General features: G+C 33.1%; 2 protein-coding genes and 1 long non-coding RNA gene across 3 annotated transcripts in view; 2 read left to right on the top strand and 1 right to left on the bottom strand.

Annotated features, from left to right (window-relative positions):
* Positions 1 to 1168: 1168 nt before the first annotated feature.
* Positions 1169 to 1746, bottom strand: LOC113474574. The gene is made up of 3 exons (XR_003396262.1): positions 1728 to 1746; positions 1362 to 1524; positions 1169 to 1287 (listed from the first exon to the last, which is right to left on the bottom strand). It is a non-coding gene; the product is annotated as an uncharacterized LOC113474574 (long non-coding RNA).
* Positions 1747 to 1774: 28 nt separating this feature from the next.
* Positions 1775 to 3477, top strand: LOC100179279 (leucine-rich repeat protein 1-like). The gene has a single exon (XM_026836232.1). It carries the CDS (start codon positions 2132 to 2134, stop codon positions 3395 to 3397), a length of 1266 nt encoding a protein of 421 aa, XP_026692033.1. The 5' UTR covers positions 1775 to 2131; the 3' UTR covers positions 3398 to 3477.
* A 679-nt stretch (positions 3478 to 4156) lies between these two features.
* Positions 4157 to 21684, top strand: part of LOC100186299 (pericentrin-like) — a 50198-nt gene continuing 32670 nt past the window's right edge. The window contains exons 1-29 of the mRNA XM_026836461.1: positions 4157 to 4319; positions 4484 to 4559; positions 4981 to 5120; positions 5400 to 5526; positions 6031 to 6191; positions 6411 to 6618; positions 7037 to 7182; positions 8858 to 9004; positions 9433 to 9547; positions 10011 to 10144; positions 10446 to 10577; positions 11105 to 11230; positions 13004 to 13099; positions 13430 to 13594; positions 14519 to 14666; positions 14960 to 15123; positions 15605 to 15664; positions 15998 to 16205; positions 16621 to 16740; positions 17071 to 17216; positions 17603 to 17727; positions 18242 to 18439; positions 18838 to 19059; positions 19462 to 19595; positions 19750 to 19841; positions 20142 to 20262; positions 20496 to 20581; positions 20924 to 21075; positions 21480 to 21678. Coding sequence (XP_026692262.1) covers positions 4272 to 4319; positions 4484 to 4559; positions 4981 to 5120; positions 5400 to 5526; positions 6031 to 6191; positions 6411 to 6618; positions 7037 to 7182; positions 8858 to 9004; positions 9433 to 9547; positions 10011 to 10144; positions 10446 to 10577; positions 11105 to 11230; positions 13004 to 13099; positions 13430 to 13594; positions 14519 to 14666; positions 14960 to 15123; positions 15605 to 15664; positions 15998 to 16205; positions 16621 to 16740; positions 17071 to 17216; positions 17603 to 17727; positions 18242 to 18439; positions 18838 to 19059; positions 19462 to 19595; positions 19750 to 19841; positions 20142 to 20262; positions 20496 to 20581; positions 20924 to 21075; positions 21480 to 21678 — 3996 coding nt within the window. The 5' untranslated portion in view covers positions 4157 to 4271. The remainder of the gene's footprint in view (positions 4320 to 4483; positions 4560 to 4980; positions 5121 to 5399; positions 5527 to 6030; positions 6192 to 6410; positions 6619 to 7036; positions 7183 to 8857; positions 9005 to 9432; positions 9548 to 10010; positions 10145 to 10445; positions 10578 to 11104; positions 11231 to 13003; positions 13100 to 13429; positions 13595 to 14518; positions 14667 to 14959; positions 15124 to 15604; positions 15665 to 15997; positions 16206 to 16620; positions 16741 to 17070; positions 17217 to 17602; positions 17728 to 18241; positions 18440 to 18837; positions 19060 to 19461; positions 19596 to 19749; positions 19842 to 20141; positions 20263 to 20495; positions 20582 to 20923; positions 21076 to 21479; positions 21679 to 21684) is intronic.

Raw genomic sequence — 21684 nt, 5'->3', positions numbered from 1 at the left:
TTTTATGCTTTTTTAAGTATTACCAGTTATGGGAAAATAATGGAAATGTGTTTATGCTTGTTTGAGGTATTTACCAGTTATAGGAAACTTATGGGAATGTATTTTATGCTTGTTTAAAGTATTTACAAGTTAAGGGAAAATTTCAGGAATGTGTTTTATGCTTGTTTCAAGCCTACACCAGTTACGGAAATGTGTTGTGTGCTTGAAGACAACCAGTTACGGGAAAATTATTCCCGTAACTGTAATAATGTGCTTAAACACACTCCCGTAACCTTCCCGTAACTGGTGTATAGGCTTGAAACAAGCATAAAACTTATTCCCGTAAGTTTCCCGTAACTGTAATATGCTTAAAACACATCCCCATAACTGGTAAATACTTGAAACAAGCATAAAACACATTTCTGTAATTTTCCCGTAACTGTAAGATGCTTAGTTAAAACACATTCCCGTAACTGGTAAATACTTAAAAAAGTATAAAACACATTCCCGTAATTTTCCCGTAACTGTAATATGCTTAAAACACATCCCCGTACCCTTCCCCTAACTGGTGTAGGCTTGAAACAAGCATAAAACTTATTCCCGTAACTGTAATAATGTGCTTAAAACACACTCCCGTAACCTTCCCGTAACTGGTGTATAGGCTTGAAACAAGCATAAAACTTATTCCCGTAAGTTTCCCGTAACTGTAATATGCTTAAAACACATCCCCATAACTGGTAAATACTTGAAACAAGCATAAAACACATTTCTGTAATTTTCCCGTAACTGTAAGATGCTTAGTTAAAACACATTCCCGTAACTGGTAAATATTAAAAAAGTATAAAACACATTCCCGTAATTTTCCCGTAACTGTAATATGCTTAAAACACATTCCCGTACCCTTCCCCTAACTGGTGTAGGCTTGAAACAAGCATAAAACTTATTCCCATAATTGTAATATGCTTAAAACATATCCCCGTAACTGGTAAATACCTAAAACAAGCATAAAACACATTCCCGTAAGTTTCCGTAAATTAGTTTGCAGTTTTTCCCGTCTTTTCCATATTTCCGTATTCCCGTAAATTAGATTGCGATTCCCGTCGTTCCCTTATTTCCGTATTCCCGTAAATTAGTATTACCCTTTTATAGAGCATTTGCCGGAGTCACACAGCTACAAGTCTGCAATGTTATCATATTAATTTAAATATACCAGTAATTCTTTGTAGAGCTCTTGTCTGCTGCTGTGGTGTTCCATGTAGGAACTTATCAACTTGGTCGTCAAGAGGAAAGCCAGTTTCATCATCAGAGCTAAGATAAAAAAGTTAAGGATTAGGTATGATTCGTATGAATGCATATATGGCCAAGTAAGGTTAAAAACAAACCTATCCATACATCCCTCTTCATCGTCACTATCGTTCGTAATGTAGTAGCTGTATCCATCTATTCTATCGCCCATTTTCCAATAGACTTGGACGTTTTGGTTGCTTCTTGTTTACAAAAATATATTTGCAGTCTTCAGAGAAACTTTCACAATATTGCGTGATTCTGTCAAAATATTAACAAAAATAAACGTGATGCCGTTTTATTTTTTAAGGTTTTTCTGCCTTAATAGAAAAGTTTACACAGCTGGAAAAATTAAAGTTAATTATTGGTTTTAGTGAATTAATTTTTATCTTATCGTTCCACCGTAGTACTCTTTATGGTTGCGCTATGTTTTGTATGGTATTTACTTATTAGTTTTATTTTACCTGGAAGCACTTTTATTACGATGGACAAATACAATCATGCGTAACGACTTGGCGCCAACCAAACATTAATTCGATTTGCAGGTGAATTTGTTATAAGTGTGACAAAGTGTCGCGTATATTGGTGGCGGGAACAATACAATTAGTGAGTAATCTATTATCTATATTATATGTGTTACCTGTTTTTCTGCATTCATATAAATTACTTTTATATTAGGCCTATAGTTTGTTGTTTTTGTTGTATTGCTTGTATACATGATCTGTTCAACTTACATATGAGAGTGTGTATTCATTGTATCTTTTCTTTAAGGTAAACATAATTAAACTAGAATGACAATGTTTTCGTATCACCGTTACTTTTACAGCTGCATAGATTACATAGTTGTTTGTATACGCACTCTGTGGTCATGAGAGTTAAATGTCAGTTAGAGGTTGTAAATCATAGTGTTGCATCTCAAGGCATGCGTGGAGGTTGTGGTAAAGCTGCTCAAGCTACGCTTTTTCTTGCAAGAAAGCCAGGAGATATCATATTCCTTATGTATTGCACAACTAAGAACAAACAAGGAGTGAAGTACAAAGTGCATAACAACGTTCAGCAGATGTTTACCAAATGTATTTCAGAAGGCAAAGCAACTATTCGGCTTAAAGACCCAACTGTGGACCTTTGTGTAAAAAAGGCGAATCCAGTTGACCTAAAACGAATTTTAAATGCACTAAAAATGGCACACAAAGGAGAGAATATATCTGGCCATTTGGTATTGTCTTCTATGGCTCCTGCAACCACAAAACAGGTGGAAAAAGTAAAGACCAAAATGATTATAACGACTCGAAAAGATTATCCAGGCACATCAAGTTTTCCTTCGTCACTTGAACGTTTATCTGTGAACACCTGCAATTTGGCCAGAGTGGATGGAAGATTATTGAAACTAAAGTACCTAACAGCTCTTAATCTTAGCAATAATAAAATTAAAAGTCTTCCTGAGCAGTTAGCTCACATGCCTATGCTTTGTGAGTTGGATGTATCTCATAATGTTATCAGTGATTTTCAAATGGAGTTGTGCAATTCAAATTTGCCTTTATGCAAACAGCTTAAGAACTTAAACTTGTCGCACAATAACATTCAACAACTGCCCGCTTGTTTCTTCGAATTATCAGAGTTATGGTCTTTAAATATAAGCCATAACCAGATCAAAATCCTTCCAAAACAAATGGGAAAATTAAAAAAACTTGCAAAACTAAATGCCTCTCATAACCAATTAAAATTTTTACCTTTTTCCATTACTTTTCTCTGTTTAGAAAACTTGGATTTGTACATGAACCCTTTTACCAACCAATTTGCACCTCCAAATTTACCTGAAAGACGTTTAATTTTCAACAGTCCCCTATCTTTGCTTGAAATATGTGCAAGAAATATCAGGCAATATAATACGTTTTATGATAATTATGAATATGTCCCATATATCTTAATAAAGTATTTGGACAATGGTAAACAATGCCAGTGCGGCAGTTTCTGTTTTTCTAGCTTTGTTCAATTTTTTACATATTACAATTTGCGCTCAATCACACAAAGCTTAGTGGGCTTGGATACTGGAGGAGGTACCACTGCTCCTGTTTGTGCTGTTATTTGTTCTAATGATTGCTTAAACAAGTATGTACCACAAGCTCTTCTTTAAATTGTTTTTTTACTCTATTTATTTTGCATTGAAACAGTTTTTTAATGGTGTGCTAATAAAAATTGTATATTTCTTAAAAAGTAATCTAAATTTGTTATTAAAGAAAAGAGATAATCTAAATTGGTTATAAAATAAATGGTGGTCTAAATGGTTAGAACAGGATCTTTATGTTTGTAATGTTGAAGCAATTGCATGGTTTGGTACTTATGTTTACTGTTTTCCAAATACCCCTATAAAGATAGTCTACAGTTGTCATTGGAGTACAAAAGTATTGAGTTAGATTGCAAAAAAATTCACAGCTTGCAGGTACGAGAGTTTGTGTACTTGCGGTATGTTTATGTGTACCCTGTAGTAGGAGGTGTTTCTATGGTTTAAATAACGGAATGAACAGTACGGCAATATTTCCACTAAAAGTAAGTTGGCAGATGTACAAAATAGTCTAGAACAAAAAAAAATATGCGTTACTAATTCAGTTTTTATTTGTAAAATGTATAATTTAATCATATTTATACTTTTTAAGCAATTAATAAAGAAGTACTACCTAGTACCTATGCTGTTTTCCGTTATTCCGTAAATGCGGATTATCTGTTTAATGAGCAATTGAATGCACCTGTTTACTTAACGTGATTATGCGCAATTTTTAAAGGGTTTAAAAATCAAATTTATCTACGTAGTAATTTAATACCTAAGTTTTGTACGTTTTTTTACATTTTTTCTGTTTGCGTTTCGTGTTCTTTTTATAGACAGTGACGTGGTCTAACCTTGCGTATGCGTTTTCTTACAAGAGACATTGATATACTGATACGTAACTTGTAAAGTTTAGAATATGCGAGTCTGAGATTTCCTACTTTGGATTAAACTACGCAATACACAAATGGATGAAGAAGAGAGAAAACGAAAGTTGGAAGCTGGGAAAGCAAAGGTAATTTTATTTATTTTGTAGAGAAATTAGCTTAAAGTACAAACTGTAAACAAGTTTTTGTATTTTCCCAGCTGTAAATAAATTGGTATATCTATTTAACATTGAGTATTGGCTTGCTTAATTGAAGTGTTATGTTTTTTTTTGTTAAACAAGCGTTTTTTTAGTTTGAAAACTTTCGTAAGAAAAAATCTTCGAAGAAGAGGAAGAAAGATAAAGGAGCTTCTGCTGTTTCCACACCAAGTTAGTTTTTATTTATTTAAACTTTTAAAGTTCCTTTTTGCTGTAAGTACATAGACGTTACATTTTTAAATATGATAAAAATCTGGGGTGACATTGCTTTAATGTAGTACACTCATACCTTTGGAAAATGCAGCATATTTGTTTTTGTATAGACACCTAAAAGCAGACCGAAATGACCCATTATAAGGTGTCGAATTCAAGTGCCAAAACACATTATGTATCTTTAGGGTCTGAACCCTTGCTGGTATTTTATCCTTCTGATTTAGTGATTTATAACTTTTACTGAATGATTAAGACTGCTAGTTACGGTAAACAACTCTGTGTAGATCTGACTTTCTATGATTAATGATAGCAAGTTGCAACATATTTGTTATGTAGTTAAGTTTTCTATGATGTAATAAAATATGTTGTAACTTAACAGGAGATGCTTCAAACTCAGAAGAAGTTGGAGCCGGTGACAGCATTGCTGTTCAAACAGGTGATGACACAAGTTTAAGAGCATTATCTCCATCTGAAAATTCAGAATTATCAACTACAACTGCTGAAGAAATATCTACAGAGGTGATTATCGATTTACAATGAAATTATTAGACAACTTTAAGGTTAAACCAAATGCACTTTCTTAGGAAAATCATTCTCTACAATTGTACAATTGGCCATGGCAGTAGAAATTTTTACTTATTTGTAAAGTATATATTTTTTTATTTTACATAAGTTACTGCTTTTACCTGACATATATAATATTCATGTCTGTCTGCATTACTATGCTGTATTGCTTATGTGTCTTTGTGATACATACCACTGGTATAAAGCATGTATAACCTATGACTTTAACATTAGGAGGAACCTGGATATACTATGGAACTTTCAGCAATTGAACGAATCCAAGAACTTGAAATAACTGTCTCTGATCAACAAATTGCTTTGCAAAAGTTGACTTTGCAAAATAAGGAGCTACATGAAATGAGTATGCTATGTTTAGTTGTCATTGTCACTTACAATGTAACTGTTATGTCTTATGTTATGTGCACTACATAAATTTGTATAATTATTAGTATATGGCATTGCAGGAACATTACAGTTTACAAGTATTGTCTATGCTAGATGAGATTTGTGTTAGGTACCAAATAACTGGTAGATAATGTTTTCATGCATATACTTACGGCTAGTGCTAGCATACTTGTTTCGTTTATACTTTTGATTTTTTTTTTTTTATATTTCATTTATACTTTTGATTTTGGTTGTTTTTTCAGTGGGTATTAAATGGATGCCTATCTAAATATGTTGTACCATCACTCCATCAGTTTTATTCTACATGGGTGAGGTCCTTGTTTAATGATATAGGATTTAGGCAAGAATTAGCTCATTACCCAACACCCAAACTGCTTATGCATGTCGGAATGTACCATCAATTTATAGTTAATAAGACTTTAATCGTCTAATCGACTTTATAATGTATATCGTACTGCAGATCAGGTTCAAGCTTTGGAATCCAGCATTGTAGAGAGAGATGCAATTATAAGTGAACTACGAGACAGTGTTGGTCAAACTGCTGACCAAGTTCGCAACTTGCAACAATTATTAAATAAAGCAACAGAAGCTGTTAAGAACACTGGGGGTGAAAAGGGAGAGGTAAGAGCCAAATTGCATCACATTCCCACAACAATCAATAAGGTTTCTTATGTTCCACAATTAGGGGTGTAATTGCATTTTAACAACGTCACTTTAGATTTTACTTATTCAAAAAAAAAAATTGTGTAAAAATTTAAAAACTGCAACGTTTATGGCTGCAACAGTAATTTACACCAAAAATTAAATGTGTATATTATTTACATGTCTTTTAAACTGCAGATTATCGCTGAACTCATTGAGACAAGAAAGAAGTTGGATACTTACCAACTTGCAATTACTCGTCAAGAAGAAACCATGCAGCAAATGGCGAAGAAGTTGGAAGAGAAGAGTTTGGAAGCCATGGAAGCATCAGAGCAATGCAAGTCATTGAAATCAGAGCTGGATAAAAGTCATAGCTTGGTAGCTTCATCTGAAGGCCAAGTGTCAGGTAAGTTTGCTTCAAGTTTAAAATACTATTTTCATCAATGTACTTGACATATAAGTTTAGGGGTGCATAGGGTGGTCTGTCTTGCAAACTTTTGGGATGGAGGTGACACTGACATCATAAGTTTTAGTATTCTAATTTTACGTCAAAACAGCTTTACCATGCTGTCACATGTCTATACAGACAAAAAGTATATATATATATATTATATTAGAATAATATTATTATTAGTTTGCTACATTGATAGATGAGGTTCTGTATGTTGTATTATGAGTGCAACTGTATTTTAATGCCACCCTCTTTTGTAAAAAAAATAAAATAAATATATATATATATATGTCATTTTATTGCCATTTTTTTGTTTAATCTTCACATGTACATGTAATATAATGCCAAAGTTATTATAAATTTTCTTATACAGCTGCTGTACAATCATTGCGATCAGATTTTGAACGTGAAAAACTTGCTTTGAGAGCTGAGCTTAATGAAATACATGGAAAGCAAATTAAAGATTTGAAACAAGATCATGAACAAGCAATGGAGGTTGTGTTAAGGAAACAACATCAGGTATCATTTACTACATATGTAAATATAACTAACATTGGCATATGGTTATATACAAACCTAATTTACATTTGCAAAAGTGCAGTTCTTAATACACCAAATCAACCCCCTTTATTAATGTATTTGCAACTGGTGCACAAAAAATGTTTACTAAACAAAGTTTAGATATATTCATACAGGTGCAAAAATAGTTAAATTTACTCAAATATTCAAAGCTAGTATGTGTCATTGCAGAAATCCTGCTGTTATTGCATTTATGCTGCTAAGCCTTGTGTCAGCGCTATGTCATGTTTTTGTAGATTTAAATTTACCGGTTCTTAGTTTGATGAATAGATTTCCGTTTCGCTTGGTTGGGTTTCACTACTGGCTTTTGTGACGGATTCTTGATAACAATAGAACACGTTACACATCTTACTTCAACAAAACATTTAAAATTCCAAGCCTTTCAGTTAAAACTCTTTGTTAAAATAATCGTTAGATGAAGTTTTGTGTAACAGAAAATCTGATGCTTTAAATATACACTGTTTAAACTATACACGGTCTGCAGCTCAAACTATAAACTCTTTTAAAACCATCATAACTACAACCAATATAATGCATTGTAAATAATACATTTATATAGCAGATTAACTGTTTTTATAAACTGCTACTGCTAAGTTCACTTTTCCCGCATATATATGTTATTTCTGGTTTTCTTTGCTGTTTTAAATTATCTTGTTGGCATTGTCTTATGGAAAGCAACACTGTCTATGGTTGTATGCTTTACGATCTCAAGTATCGTTGCTCTGTCTGGTCTGTATATCAATATTTGTCTTAGCGCCAAGAACTCCAGAGTAACCAACAGCAACGCAAGCTTACTTTGGATTAATGTTAATTTTATTCATCAATAAATACTTGAAATCATCACATATCCACTCAGTAGCTTGTTGATATAAGCTTTTGTTTGGCAAGAAAACTGCCTGGACGTTGACACTCGCGATAAGCCCATATATAAGGGTCTTACTCTCTATTGTGATTGAGGCATTATGACAACATAAGGAGTACGCGTATGACTGTTATATTTCAAATTTTCACTGTGGGATGTATAAGGTAGAAGCACTTGTATGAAAGCTGCAGTTGTACAGGTGTTTTTAATATAGATATAGAGCCTTAATTAAAATAAGGTATGGTAACTTTGTCAATTGTTTATTTTCTTTAGGAATTTGTTTTGAAACTTTGCTTAAATTTGTTGAGAGTTATGTACAAGTTAAATACGCTTATGCCTGTTTGTTTTGCTGATAGATGTTAAAATTTAAACTTGATATTTGAATGGTCACTTAACAATATGGTTTAAAATTTAAAAATATCTAAATAGTTACATTGCTTCTGTAACAAAGTAGCTTGGCAAGTGGCAACCCTATGAGATTTTTTGTGCCCTTAATTTTAGAAGAACTTTATTTTAGAGGTTTTCTTATCTCATTTTTGCCTATTTTAATATTTATTCTGCGTAGTGGCAGTGCTTGATATTTTTATTTAGCATTTGAAATTATTTCCCTTGTAAAAACAGTGTAACCAATGAGAACTTAACCAGTAACTTTAGGTCCATTTAAACATATTTATATTATATATATTTCTGTTGTAGGCCTATGCCACCTATTTACATATTTTTTACATCATGTATTCTCGTTTTCTTTTCCAGATGGAGCAAGCTAATTCTTCGGGATCTGCTCCTACTTTTGATGCTGAGGATGTAAGAGCAATGAGGGAGCAAACCGAACTTCTTCGTCTGCAACTTGAAACATCATATCGGGAGATGGATAAAGTAAAGAAGGAACATGATAAAGAGGTATGTTGTGTTTCGAATCTTATTTAATATCATGGTCATCTAATGACAGCGTTGAAGAAATATAAAGTTATTGGGTGGAGAAAACAAATTTATATTATTAACTTTCCGTTTTGACAATTTCCACCATTGCAAATTGATTGTTGTTAGGCGAATATAGATCTAGTTATTGGGAATAATCATTGGAACAGGTTTACGTATTGGGTTATTGGGATTTAGTCATTGATACACTTACTCACTACATGTTTGTCACTGCATCTAAAGCTAAGGCCATTGAGCCAACACTGGACTAAATCTAACGTGTCATGGGGTGTTTTAAATTTATAATTTAGTCCACTTTATTTAACAATAAATGAAGTCCAAAGTTATTGTACATACAGTCACCATAACCTTTAGTATTTGACCCAAGTATAAGCACAGTTTTGTTTAAGGTGATCCAGTTAAACCAACAGTTGGTTGGAGCTGTTGATGAATATGAGACAAAACTTCAAGAAGAAAAACGAATCACTGAGGATTTGGAACATCGCTTGGAAATGTCAGATACAGGTGGAACAAATGTTCCTTAGTTAAATGTTCTGGCCTTAAGAGGGGCTACAATTTGTTTAAAATGTTGTTAATGCTTATATTTCACAAAATTGTTTTACATCCTTTGGTTATTGGGTTTGTTTATGAAATTTATGTCTTTTTGTTTTTTAATGTGAAATAAGGACTGGAACAATAGTGTGTGATAATTTAATTTAATTTTTTTACATGTTTATTAAACTTGATAATTGTGTTACTGTTAAATACATCTGCCTTTTAAAAAGTTTCTTTCCTGTTGTTCTTCTAGCTGGAATTGTGGTTTTTAACGTTTTTGTTGTCAATTGTTTTCGACCAAACTTAAAAGATCTTCGACTTTGTCAAAATTTTAAAATTGGTCGTACAGTTCAATGAATATACCAGTATACCACACATTCAAATTCCTTCACTATATTTTTTTTATTCTTATGCAACTTTATTTATATTTTAGTGAGTTCTGAAATCCAGTCCTCCTTCAGCAAACAACTGGAGCAGTTGGAAGAAGAGAGAGACCATCTTCGTCAACAACTGAGGCAATCTCAATCTAAAGCTAAAGAGACAAATACATCCAAAAACCAAATTAAAGTAAGAAATTAGAAAAAAATACAAAAAAACTGTGATTCTATTCAGTTAACCACCACGATGATTTAGTGACTTTGACTTATATTCTCATACGGCAAGGCAGCGACTGTCATTTTAGTGAGGGTGTTTTAGTGTACACCTTGTGCCACTTCGAGTTACCACATATGTCACTTGTAGGTGATGTGCTAACTCTTAAATCTTGGTGTCTCATGACATGCCTCACTTAAGGTCCTTATCCATATAGAATAGAAGTTTCATCCCAGCATTCTTAACCTGTATTTTAATTAAGGTAAATTATTTTTAGGATTTGGAAGAGGAACTTGTCACTTACCAGTCGGAACTTGCTGAGTTAAACAGTCGAATTGAAGAATCCGAGAAACAACGTCGTCAACTTAGAGATGAAGTTGAAAGAACAAGAGAAGCTCTTGATAAAATGGTGTGTTTATGGTTTTTCTTATAATACTCTGTTAAAATATTCTCAGGTTAAGGTTTTATAAATTTTTATAAATTAAAAGACGGGTAAAGTTTTAACAATTGATGTCGTAAAAGTTACTAAACTTTATTTTATAGTTATACCAGTATAGGAATTTTTATTTTTGTGTTATCTGTATTTTTACTTTTTGTGTGTATTATTAGGTTACTTTTCCCTTTTTGTTTTTAAACAAATCTGGTTTTGTTTTAATAAAGTTTTATATTTGTTTCATGTTAAAGTGTTAGTTTGGGTTGCAAATTATAAAAGATTTATTTATTTATTTTGGTATTTCTCATATGATGTGGTTTGTTTTGTATTTAATATCCATTCTAATGTTACCTGAAAGCAGTTGGTTGTGTGTATGACAATGTTAAGCTGACAATATGGAATCCTCACTTATACTAATTGGTTGCTGATGTTTATTTAATGCTTTCCCCGACACATATGGCTAATACCCCCAACCACCCCAAACTAATTAAGTCTATTTACAGCAAAGTGAAAATGCAGAGTTAAAGCTTGTGCAGTCGGCAAAGTTGGAATTAGAGGAACAATTTCGATTAACGAAGGTTGAACATTCAGAAGAATTGAAGAATCTTCATTCACAACATCATCGACAGGTAAAATGTGGTTTGTTTTGATTCTATGGATAAATAATCGAAATACTTAAATAAAGGGCAAAGTATTGGTGGCTATTCCACCCATTTATTTTATATATGGGTCAATGCATGGCACCAAAAGGCCATATTCGGGTAGATTGGAATACTAGAAAAAATGCATTTGCAAGTGGTCATTAAGCTACACTTGATGTTCTAAAAGTAGTACATGTAAAATGAACCTATTAATGGTTTTTAATGAAATAATTTAGCATTTTTAATGCGAGTAATGTTTCGTCCTTTATCCTATTTTAAAATAAATCTTTTAAATTTTCTATTTCCAACAGTATATCTGATGAAACGATTTGCATTCTGTATATAACTATTCCTGATACCTTACTTCATAATTTTAGGCTCAATGCATTTCAGTCGATCATGAATTGCTATAGATTAAATGTAGATGGCCCCTGTCATAGTTAACCTTGTGAACATTTGCACTTCCCCCTCTAAACAACAGTTTAAATTATTCATTGAATGAATTATTCTCTACGTGCAGTAATACCTGCTGCTGGGGGATAGAATATTCATACACTGTTTAACTTTCATGTGTAGAAGCTCATTTAGTAACAGATGGACAATGCAAGTGTACTGCAGTGTGTTTATTCTGCTGCAAAAATTACTAATTAGTTGTTAGGTGTAACAAATTTAATTTAAGATAAAGTGATAGGTAAAAACGTAAAATATGTCAGTGTTGGGTAGATTTAGGCAGCATGTTGTATTGAAGAATAATTTTAATTAAATTTGTTGATTTTGTTGTTTATTTCTCTGCAATTTTTAGCAGTTTTATGAAACAGGGGGTTTAAGCAGTGTTTATTGAAAGACAATGTGTGTTGTTATTATTAGTATTTTTATAGTTGCATAAAATATTCTGCTAATATTGCTGCCAGTTATAAGGTTTAACATTTCTGCTGGTACATTTAGTTAAAAGTAGATTTTATATTACAGCCCATATATATGATACAATTGTCTTAAAATTTCCATTTATGATGATGTCAGAGACTCTTTTGTGGCTTTCTTTTTAAGTTGTTGTAGCTGGGTGTCGCCTTTTTGCTATGGACGATACTAGTGATATTAGTTTGTTAAGTCCGTTAAACTCATTATTGCTGGATAGTTCTCTCTCATCTGAATCACAAACTACAATGCACAAGTGTCCTGCATGTGGCTGTATCAAGGTGGTATCTCGTATGCAAAAAAGTGAACTTCGGTTGATAAAATACGGTCCTGGTGTGCCACCTACGTGCACAGATGTGCAAGATGTGTCATCTGACTCAGATAGTAGTGACTCATGTTGTTGTATTTGTCACTTGGATGATATTTCTCATTCACGAAGTCTTTCTCCTGTGCTTGATAAATCCACAGATGGTTACGGTGCAAGTTGTAGTGAACATCCACTTGGCTTCAGGTCTCCAAGAAACTGCTGTAGATGTAGGGCAGTGTGTGAGAATTTTATAAGAAAAGTAAGAAAGCAACGACCCAGTCATTTTAATATGTATTGGAACATTACAATGCAATTTTGAATCATTTTTTCTGTTTCAAATTAGTTCTTTAGTTCAATATAAAACATTAAAGCAATTCTTTTGCAGTAAAAAGAGTCAGGTAATGCAAATAAAGTTAAAAATTAGTTTTCTTTATAATATTACAGCCATACACGGAGATCTGTCGAAGGATCTGACACCTGTGCCATATATTGCCCATTATTACTAAAAAACACCAATTTACAATGTTTCTTAATTCCAGATGGAAGAACTAAAGTTAGAAATGGAGAAGCAAGTTGAATCTACGAGATCCATGCTTGACGATGAACATAAGGAACAACTGGGAACGGTTAAAGATGTAAGTTTTATAACTTGTACCACTTATTATGCAATACTTCAGCACGTATGGTTTAGTGATCTGAGTGATATTTTTATATTGGAACAAGAATGATCTATACAGAAGTTAAGGGTTGTATTTTGGATACAAATAAGTCTCGAATACAAATAAGTCTTTGTTTTAGTCTGAACAAGTTCCATAATTTACAGCTTAAAGGGATCAGTGGATATTTAACTTAAGCTCCAAATATTTTGACACTTTTGCCTGTTATGTATTTCTTTATAGAAATACTTTACTGTTATATTAGCTTGTATAGAATTCTGTGTTTATATCATTGATCTATTACTACAGGTTCATGAGCGAACTCATGACAGGGAGCTCAGCAACCTCAAGGAAGATCATGAGAGGATGTTGGAGCAGATGAAGGAAGATCACATCCAAGAGTTGGATGCAGTGAAACAAGAAGCTAAGGATGTCAAGTCACTCGCTGAGGACCGACTTCGAATTGAACTTAAAGTAAGATGTAGTTTTGTTTTTTTAATACAAGGTATTTGGTATAGTTTAATGTAAACAGTTTAAAACTTTATTCTATAGGCTATATATATACCAAATTTGTGCTATTTTCGTGTGACACTTTTTTACACAGCATAAACCAACAAACATTTTAACCATTAAGTTAGGTTTGTTGTTTTGCAGGACTTTATTATGATTATGTCTAGCAAGCTAGTTTGTTACACAATGAGAACAACTGAGTTTACAGTGTCAGCAGACAGTCAAACACATTTACTAAAAAATATAATTTTAAACGTATTAGTGCCCAGCCCAATTAAACTTGGTAGAATGCTCTAAACAAACATGTTTAGGTTTATTAAGAATTTCTAAACCCACTTGAAATGCTACTTGTAATGAATAAGTGTTTAATATTATCCTTACTATCTCTCTCATACATCTCAAGTGCCCCTTATGTAGTTCAAGTGTAACATATGAATTGTTCTCTAAAATAGCCTGTCTGGCATTTCTATTCTCTATGTAAGTTGGGTCATGCTGGGTGGCATCCCATGGTACCTGGGATTTAGGTCAGGATTGGTCCATTAAGTTATTAAGTTATATAAGCTTATTTTACTGTTTTTAGGCTTGTTATGCTTGTCTTCTAAAATAGCTCTTCTGGCTTTTTTGCGTTCCAACATTAGGGTGTTCTGTACAGGTTTTCCTTGTCAAAGTGAATGACACTCAATATCAAAAATATTTTGTTGTTGAAGGTTACCTGTACATGAAAATGGAACATTACCACACAAATAAATGCCAGAAGAGCTATTTCATAAGACAAGTACAAATATGCCTAAAAAAAAACAAGTTTAATATGCCTATACTGCTATATAATATGCATTCAAGTATAATATGGCAACAACAGTTTGTACAACATTCAAGTTATTTATATAGGAGCAGTTTTCAATTGAGCTTGAGAAAGAGATTGCTGATCTACAAAGAAGATTGGAACAAGATCATGATTTAGCTCAAAGTGAAATGGAGGACAAACATAAAGAGGAAGCTGGAAAGATTAAATTAAGTTATGATGCGGAACTAAAAGGTTGGAAATTGTGTTTTCTCCTGTTTGTGTATCTTTGTCTATAGTCACCGGTGAATACAAATAGAAAAATGGTGAGAATAGAATAAAATATGTTTTGTCATTATTTGTTGGCATTTTCTGTGATATTTGCCATATATATATATAATGACTCTTCCTACTGAATAATACTTTTATTAATTACAAGATCAATGATCCAAAACCTTAAACCGAGTTTGATACGTTTTTTCTAACTTAAAAAAATCTTCTAATAGTTTTGCTAAGCCTTTCTAATTTATTCTTATTTATTAAAACAGAACAAATAGCTTGTGCATTACAAGAACAGCAGCTCGTCCACAATGAAGCATTACAAGATCAGAAGAATGAATTGGACCAAGCTATTGAAGTTATGAAGACACAGTTTCAAGTTGCTCAGCAAACATTAGAAACAGAACATGCAGAAACACTTGCAAAACTAGAGGTGTGTGTTTAAGTATTAAGTAATATGATGGTTAACTAATTCTACCACCCTGGGCCTGAACTGTTTACTTGGTAACATACGCATAACGTTAATTTTTGGGAAAAAATGAAATAAAGTGCTGAGTCAGCATATTATGTAGCTACGTTCAATCGAAAATTAAAACATAATAAAGTCTATGTTTTACAATTTTTTTTTTAGTTTTGAAGAAGAAGCATCCATTATACCAAATCAGAAATAAAATTTGAATTTTCTTTAGTATTTTAGAAACTAGAAACGATCAAAGTTGAGTGAAATTTTTCTGATGGGAAATCCCATGCATTGCGCAACGGCCAATTTTTTTTACTCCAGCGGTCGAATTTGCGGTTTTCAAACTCATTTTTTTCAAAAGCTGTTTTGTATTTTAAAACTTTGATGGTAGCTTTAGATCACATTTGAGCATATCTATTCGTTGGTATGCCCCTTTAACTTAATCTTATTGCAGGCTGAACTACGCTCAATACATGAAGATAAAGAGATGAATGATGGAGATCTACAGATAGAGGTTTCTATGTCTTTCTGTTATCTATATTCAAATATATCAGCCATATATGCCTATGTAGAATGTTAATCAAGGACCAACCTTGGGCTAAATTTTAAGTCCCACGGGTTGTCACATTGTAGAACCTTGCGATTTACAGTATAACAGAATGCAGGTGAAATCACTCAGCTTTTCACATTTATCTCACTGTTTTTTTTTCAGTAAAAGTAAACTGTCTTTATTTTTAATGTGTTAATTTTAAAACTAAAACCATATTCAATTACAAGTATATTGGCTGTATAATTTTATATATGGGCTGTACTGTTTGTATTGATACTTATTATAAGCAATTGTCAGGTTGATAATCTTAAGAAGAAGATTGAAGAGATGTCGGGACTTGAGGAGGATTATCAACAACAACTCCTTGCTCGGGATGCGGCTCTTGAAGATGAGAAGAAGAGGAGAGAGAGGGAGACGGAGGAGTTGGAGAAAGAGGTTGAAGAGGTGAAGGAAGAGTTAGGTCTTGTTCAGAAGGAGAGAGATCAAATCTTCACACAAGCTGAAGGTAATTATTAGGATGTGGGAATTTAACTTCTGGTAAAATCAAAATATATTTAACGCTTTTTAGGAACTAATTTTACATCTATGTATATATCCCAATAATGTCACAAAATGTAACCAAAATCTAGAATTCCATGTCCTGCCATAGGAAAGCTCATGAATGTCCTACATTTTATTTAAACTATTAACCTGTGCAATTGATGTTCTTTTGTTGCTGTTCTAATTACCCAAGTTTTTGCTGTTGAAGCGCACTATTGTTTTTAATTATAATACATTAATACTATTTTTAGTAAGTTGTTAAAACAGTTTTATTAAATTGGTAAAAAAAACAGTATAAATGTCCTTTTTTGGAACATTCAAATAGCTTATCTTAGTTTTGCATTGAAATTTCATTAATGCAAAATGCAATGCATCTACAGAGAGCCAGAAGAGGTTTGCCTCACTGCAGGAACAACAATCAAGTCAACTACAAGAACAATATTCAGAACAAATCGCTTCACTTCAACATGAACTTGAAACTATCAAAGCTTCATGTGAAGGTGGGGTGTTTGGATGCTATGTTAGTGTATGTGGCTTGTTGGGTTGATACTGTATGGGCTTTGTAAATCTATTCTTTGAGGTTAGGTTTTTCAGTGTGGCACGTCCTGGGTCCTATTATTTGGGCCAGGATTTGCCCATTACCCCAACCCCGGGTACGGCGTGGACATCACCAGTTTTTTGGGCCTGCCTTCTTGAGGATAGGCGACATAGGCTTTAACATTAGAGGTTTTGTAAACTGCAGTATTCTATTGAAATCTTTCAGGGAATAAAGCCTGTAATATTTTTATAAATGTTTCTCTGTTCAATTCTCGTTTAAATATTTCCAACAGAAAGTCAAAAGCTTCTTGAAGAGGAGCAAGATGAGCATGAGAAGATGAAGGATGAAGTCCGGATGTTGCAGCAGAAGCATGCAGAGAAGTTGGAGGCCATGCAGATGGAGATCGATTCTCATAGAACATCAAGATCTGATTTAAAGGTTTGGGGAGAATTGAATTATTAGGGTTTTATTTTGTGTGGGTGAGGGCCTATATTGTGGGATGACATGGACATGGGATCATTTATATTACAGTTGGTACATTACCCCCACACCCAGGTACTACAACCTCTTAGTAAACACTGGATTGGAGTAGAATGGTGCCCGGTATCCTTCGGTTACAATGCAAGCGTCCAATAGCAAAGCTGTACAGTGGTCTTGGTTTGGGGGTGTTGTGGCATCTTTGACCTAAATCTCTGGTTTTGTGGCTTGCCTTGTTGTAGTGTAGACCCTCAATCCATATAGAATAGAACAGAGTATAATAAAACAGTGTTGTTTAAATGAGATCTGACGTATATGATGTTGTCTTATTTCTATATTAATAACAGGAGCTACGCAGCCAGTTGTTGGCTCGAAGTTCTTCTGTGGAAGATATGGAGAAAATGAGAGAAGAGATGAAAAAGGCAAAAGAAGAATTAAAGATTGAACACGAACAAGAGATGGAAAAATTAAGGTTTTTGTTGTTTTAGTGATAATATAACTTTTGTTATCTAATGTTATAACTTGTCACTGGTGTAGTGATAGGGGTGCCACGTGCCATTACATCCCAAATTTACAACATGGCTGATATTCTTGGCTACCGACCAAAGTTAGTCGGTCGCGGTTACCGCATTTTTTTAGTCGGTCGACTAACTTTCTGTGAATTACTTTGTACAGAAGTTAGTCGGTCGAAATCGCCCAATAAATTTTGGTCGGTCGATTTAGGCAGGGACTAGTTTAGTCGGTGGCTTAGAATGGCACCCCAGTTTAGCTTCTAAACCAGAATTACCCTGCTGTCTATACAAACAAGCAAAGACATTTTTTATAATTTTTTTTTTCTTTTAAAATTTTAACGTTTGAAACCTTTACTAATTTTGATTCTAGCTGCACCACTGTTTGTATAAGTGTACTTGGGTTAAAAAAAAAACACAAATAAAAATAGATATACAACACCCTACAATATTTCATTTAACAATCCTGTACACCAGGTTAGAGCATGAAGAGGAGATCAACCTCCAACAAGAAAAGCTCGAGCAAGTTCTCTCTGATCTTCAGGAGAGCCGGGATAAACTCGAAGAAGTCACGGCATCCTCTGATGTCCTCCAATCCTCTCCTCTCAGATCAATTTCAGCGATGTCGGATTACGATTCAAGTCAAGTGGCTGCGTTGAATAAAGATTATAGAAGGTAGGCTGGTGTGTTTATGTTTGTTAAAATCTAGTGTTTACTGCGCTAATTCTAATATTCACTACAAGACTACTGTTCTAGATTAAAACATTTTTAAGTTTGTCCAGTCTATCCATGACTGCTTCCATCGTGTTTAGTGTCCTTGGGCAATACATACTTAAAGACAATTCCTTCATCTTAGTAGTTCCTTATTCATTGGTTATCTAAAAATTGCCAGTTATATATAAAAAAAGGAAAAAGATCTTACCCCCTAAATAACGAACACCTACAAAGTTACATGCGTGATAACTTGCGAGCGGTTACAAGATGTGTAAAACAAACACCGTATTGTAATGACTGTCATTGCCCCCCTACCCCGGGATAAATAAGTTACGTTCACATTCATTCATTCCAAACAGTCTGATGACGCTCACAAATGTTGCTAACGTGTCCGGACTTAGCGAACTGGAGGCTTCAAATCTTCCGGAAGATCAGATGGAGGAAGAGCAAGAGAAACAAGAGGTGGAGGATCAAGGATCGGAGGACAAATTAATGGAAGAAGAAGATGATCATGTCAAACTTGTTGAACAACTTGAAGAGATGAAAGTTTCACTTAATGAACTGCACGATGAGATGGAAGTGTAAGTTAAGTTGTTTATATAATGTATGTTTTTGATTTTGTTACTGATACAGACAATAATTGGCCTATTTGTTCTTGGCAAGAAAATAAGTGTTATTGTTCCAATCTATTGGTTACTTACGGGTTGTAGAACCTTGGGTGTAGGATGTAGGGTGATGGGTCAACTCTTGCTTAAATCTCAGTTCTGTAAAACCTCACCAAGTAAAAAAAAACATTAGTTGCTTGTGTGCCACTGGACGACCTTTAAATACCACAAGTTTGGGTGCCTTTAACCATGATTTCATCATCATATCATTATAACTGTTGCTAGGTAATGTATAAGCTTACACTGTACAGCTTTATCAAAGTTACCACATTATACCACTTTATATGTTAATTTATCATTGCTTTATCAACACAACAGTATGAAGGCATCTCACACTGAAGCATTAGAAGCATTGAACAACAACCATGAAAAGGAATGTGAGAAATTAAAACAAGAATCTGAAGCAGAAAAAGAAGAAATGATGCAAAAACTAAAAGAAGATTTTGAAAAAGGTAGTTTGAATGCTTATAAGATTGTTTTCTACTTAAAAGTTTATTTTTAATCTTTTCCTGTTTTTTTTTTTTACATATAATATTTAATAGAGTATTTATGCCTTAAGCAGTGAACTCTTATATGATTATAAAAATTGGTAATTAAATTCCACAGACATCAATGAAGCTGTTGAGAAACAGAAGCTCGACCACGCGCATGAGGTCACGCAGATACGACTACAGTGTGCTTCTGATACCGCAGCGCAGGTTCGTGTTTATTACAACATAAAGTTTTTTTATCTACAATTATAAAATATGTTGGATCTTAACTGTTAAACAAGAAAACTGTTGTAAATGTGTGTATGTGAGTACTTTGTACATTTACATTTAGGTTGGTTTTGTTTAGTTTCATCTTGGTAAACTTTATGACAAGCACTAATATATGGCTGTGAGTAAAAACACTTGTAAAATAAACATACATATATTTAAAAGTTTGAATGCATTTGTTTATACTTAATTATTGTTTATACTTGAAAAAATCAAGTTTACAAAAGTCTAATACAACAGGTTGAATCTGAAGTGTCGGCTCTTAAGAACAAAATGGAAGAAGAAATGGATTCATTGAAGCATAAGATGGAGGTAGAGAGTAGTGAGAAATTTGAAACACAACAAAAGGAACATGAACGAGGTTATTTTTTCTGTGTTCTTTGTTGTTTTAAACCACTTACTTTTCCTACTTGTGTTTTTTTTGTTTGAACAATTAAAATATCATTTACGCTGCTATGTTTTTTACCTGCAGGAAACTAAAAACTTAGTTATGCCATATTGCCATAAAAAATCCCCCCAAAATAGGCACCTATAAACTAACATACATGGTAAATCTTATCATAGCTAACTTAACACCCCTGTTGTTATCAACAGCATTAAAAGATCAATCAGATGAATTATCATCTTCCATGGAAACTCGTCTATCTGCTGTTATGTCAGAGTTTCATCAACAAAAACAAGTAAACTCACTTAGTTTTGTATTTTATATGTAACTCTTTCTTAAAGTAGTGTTTTAAAACAGGTCCACTGCTTTGAATGCCATTGTTACAGTACTTTTACGCATAATTTTAGTTTAATTTTAAAAGCTGTTTTAATGCTAATCTTTTAGTTTGTATACCATGTTATTTATCAGTCAAAATTATTATGTACATAAACCATATATATTTATATACCTAAGAAAAATGGGGTAAATGTGGCCTTAGCCTCAGGCTCCATGACATGCCATGCTGTAGGACTTAACTCACATAAAATATTCTATGAATATAAAAAAAATTGGTTTCAATTTAAATAAATTTTCACAGGAAGCAATACAGAAGCTCAATGCATCCCATAATGATGAGGTCGCTTTGCTTAAAGAAGATCTAGAGAAGAGTTGCAAGGATGCAACTGATAAAGAGGAGCAAATGCAAACTGCTTTGCATGAAAGAGATAGTTTACAAGAACAACTACAGAGGTAATCAAGATTTTTGTTGTGATTTTGTATTTTTTATGCTAATGTTACTTTATTTGATAAAATCTCTATTGTTTATAACACTAAACACTGTTTTAGTTACTTATTTAAGTATATCTGTGATTATTGTAGTATATTTATGTTGTAATTTTGACATGTTTAATAACATATTTATTGTGGTAATGCTATTGTATAGGATAAACGTTTTATTTATAATATAAACAAAATATTTTTATTTTATGAATATCGTAATGTTCTTGTAAAACGCAAGAAACAAATTGAATGAAAGAATTAAACCATGTAAGAAGCAACTCACATTGGGTTGCAACTATTTAATGAAACTAGATGGCTAATGGTATTGGAGAAAGTGTGCACAAGGCTTATTTTATTTATATTTTTATTTGCAGCATGAAGATGGAGTTGGAATCTCTTCAAAGTGAATATAAAGATAAATATGAAGAGATGAAATCTTCTGAAGCAAATAAGATGCAAGAGATGAAGTTGAATCATGAAAATATGGTGGAAGATCTGAGGATAACATTGGAAGTTCAACATGATGCGAGACTGGAGAATGCTCTGCAAAAACAAGCGGCAATACTGCAACAGGTAACT

This window comes from Ciona intestinalis, chromosome 10 (genome assembly GCF_000224145.3).
Source record: "Ciona intestinalis chromosome 10, KH, whole genome shotgun sequence".
Classification (NCBI taxonomy): Eukaryota; Metazoa; Chordata; class Ascidiacea; order Phlebobranchia; family Cionidae; genus Ciona; species Ciona intestinalis.
This window is presented reverse-complemented; position numbering and strand designations above follow the sequence as displayed.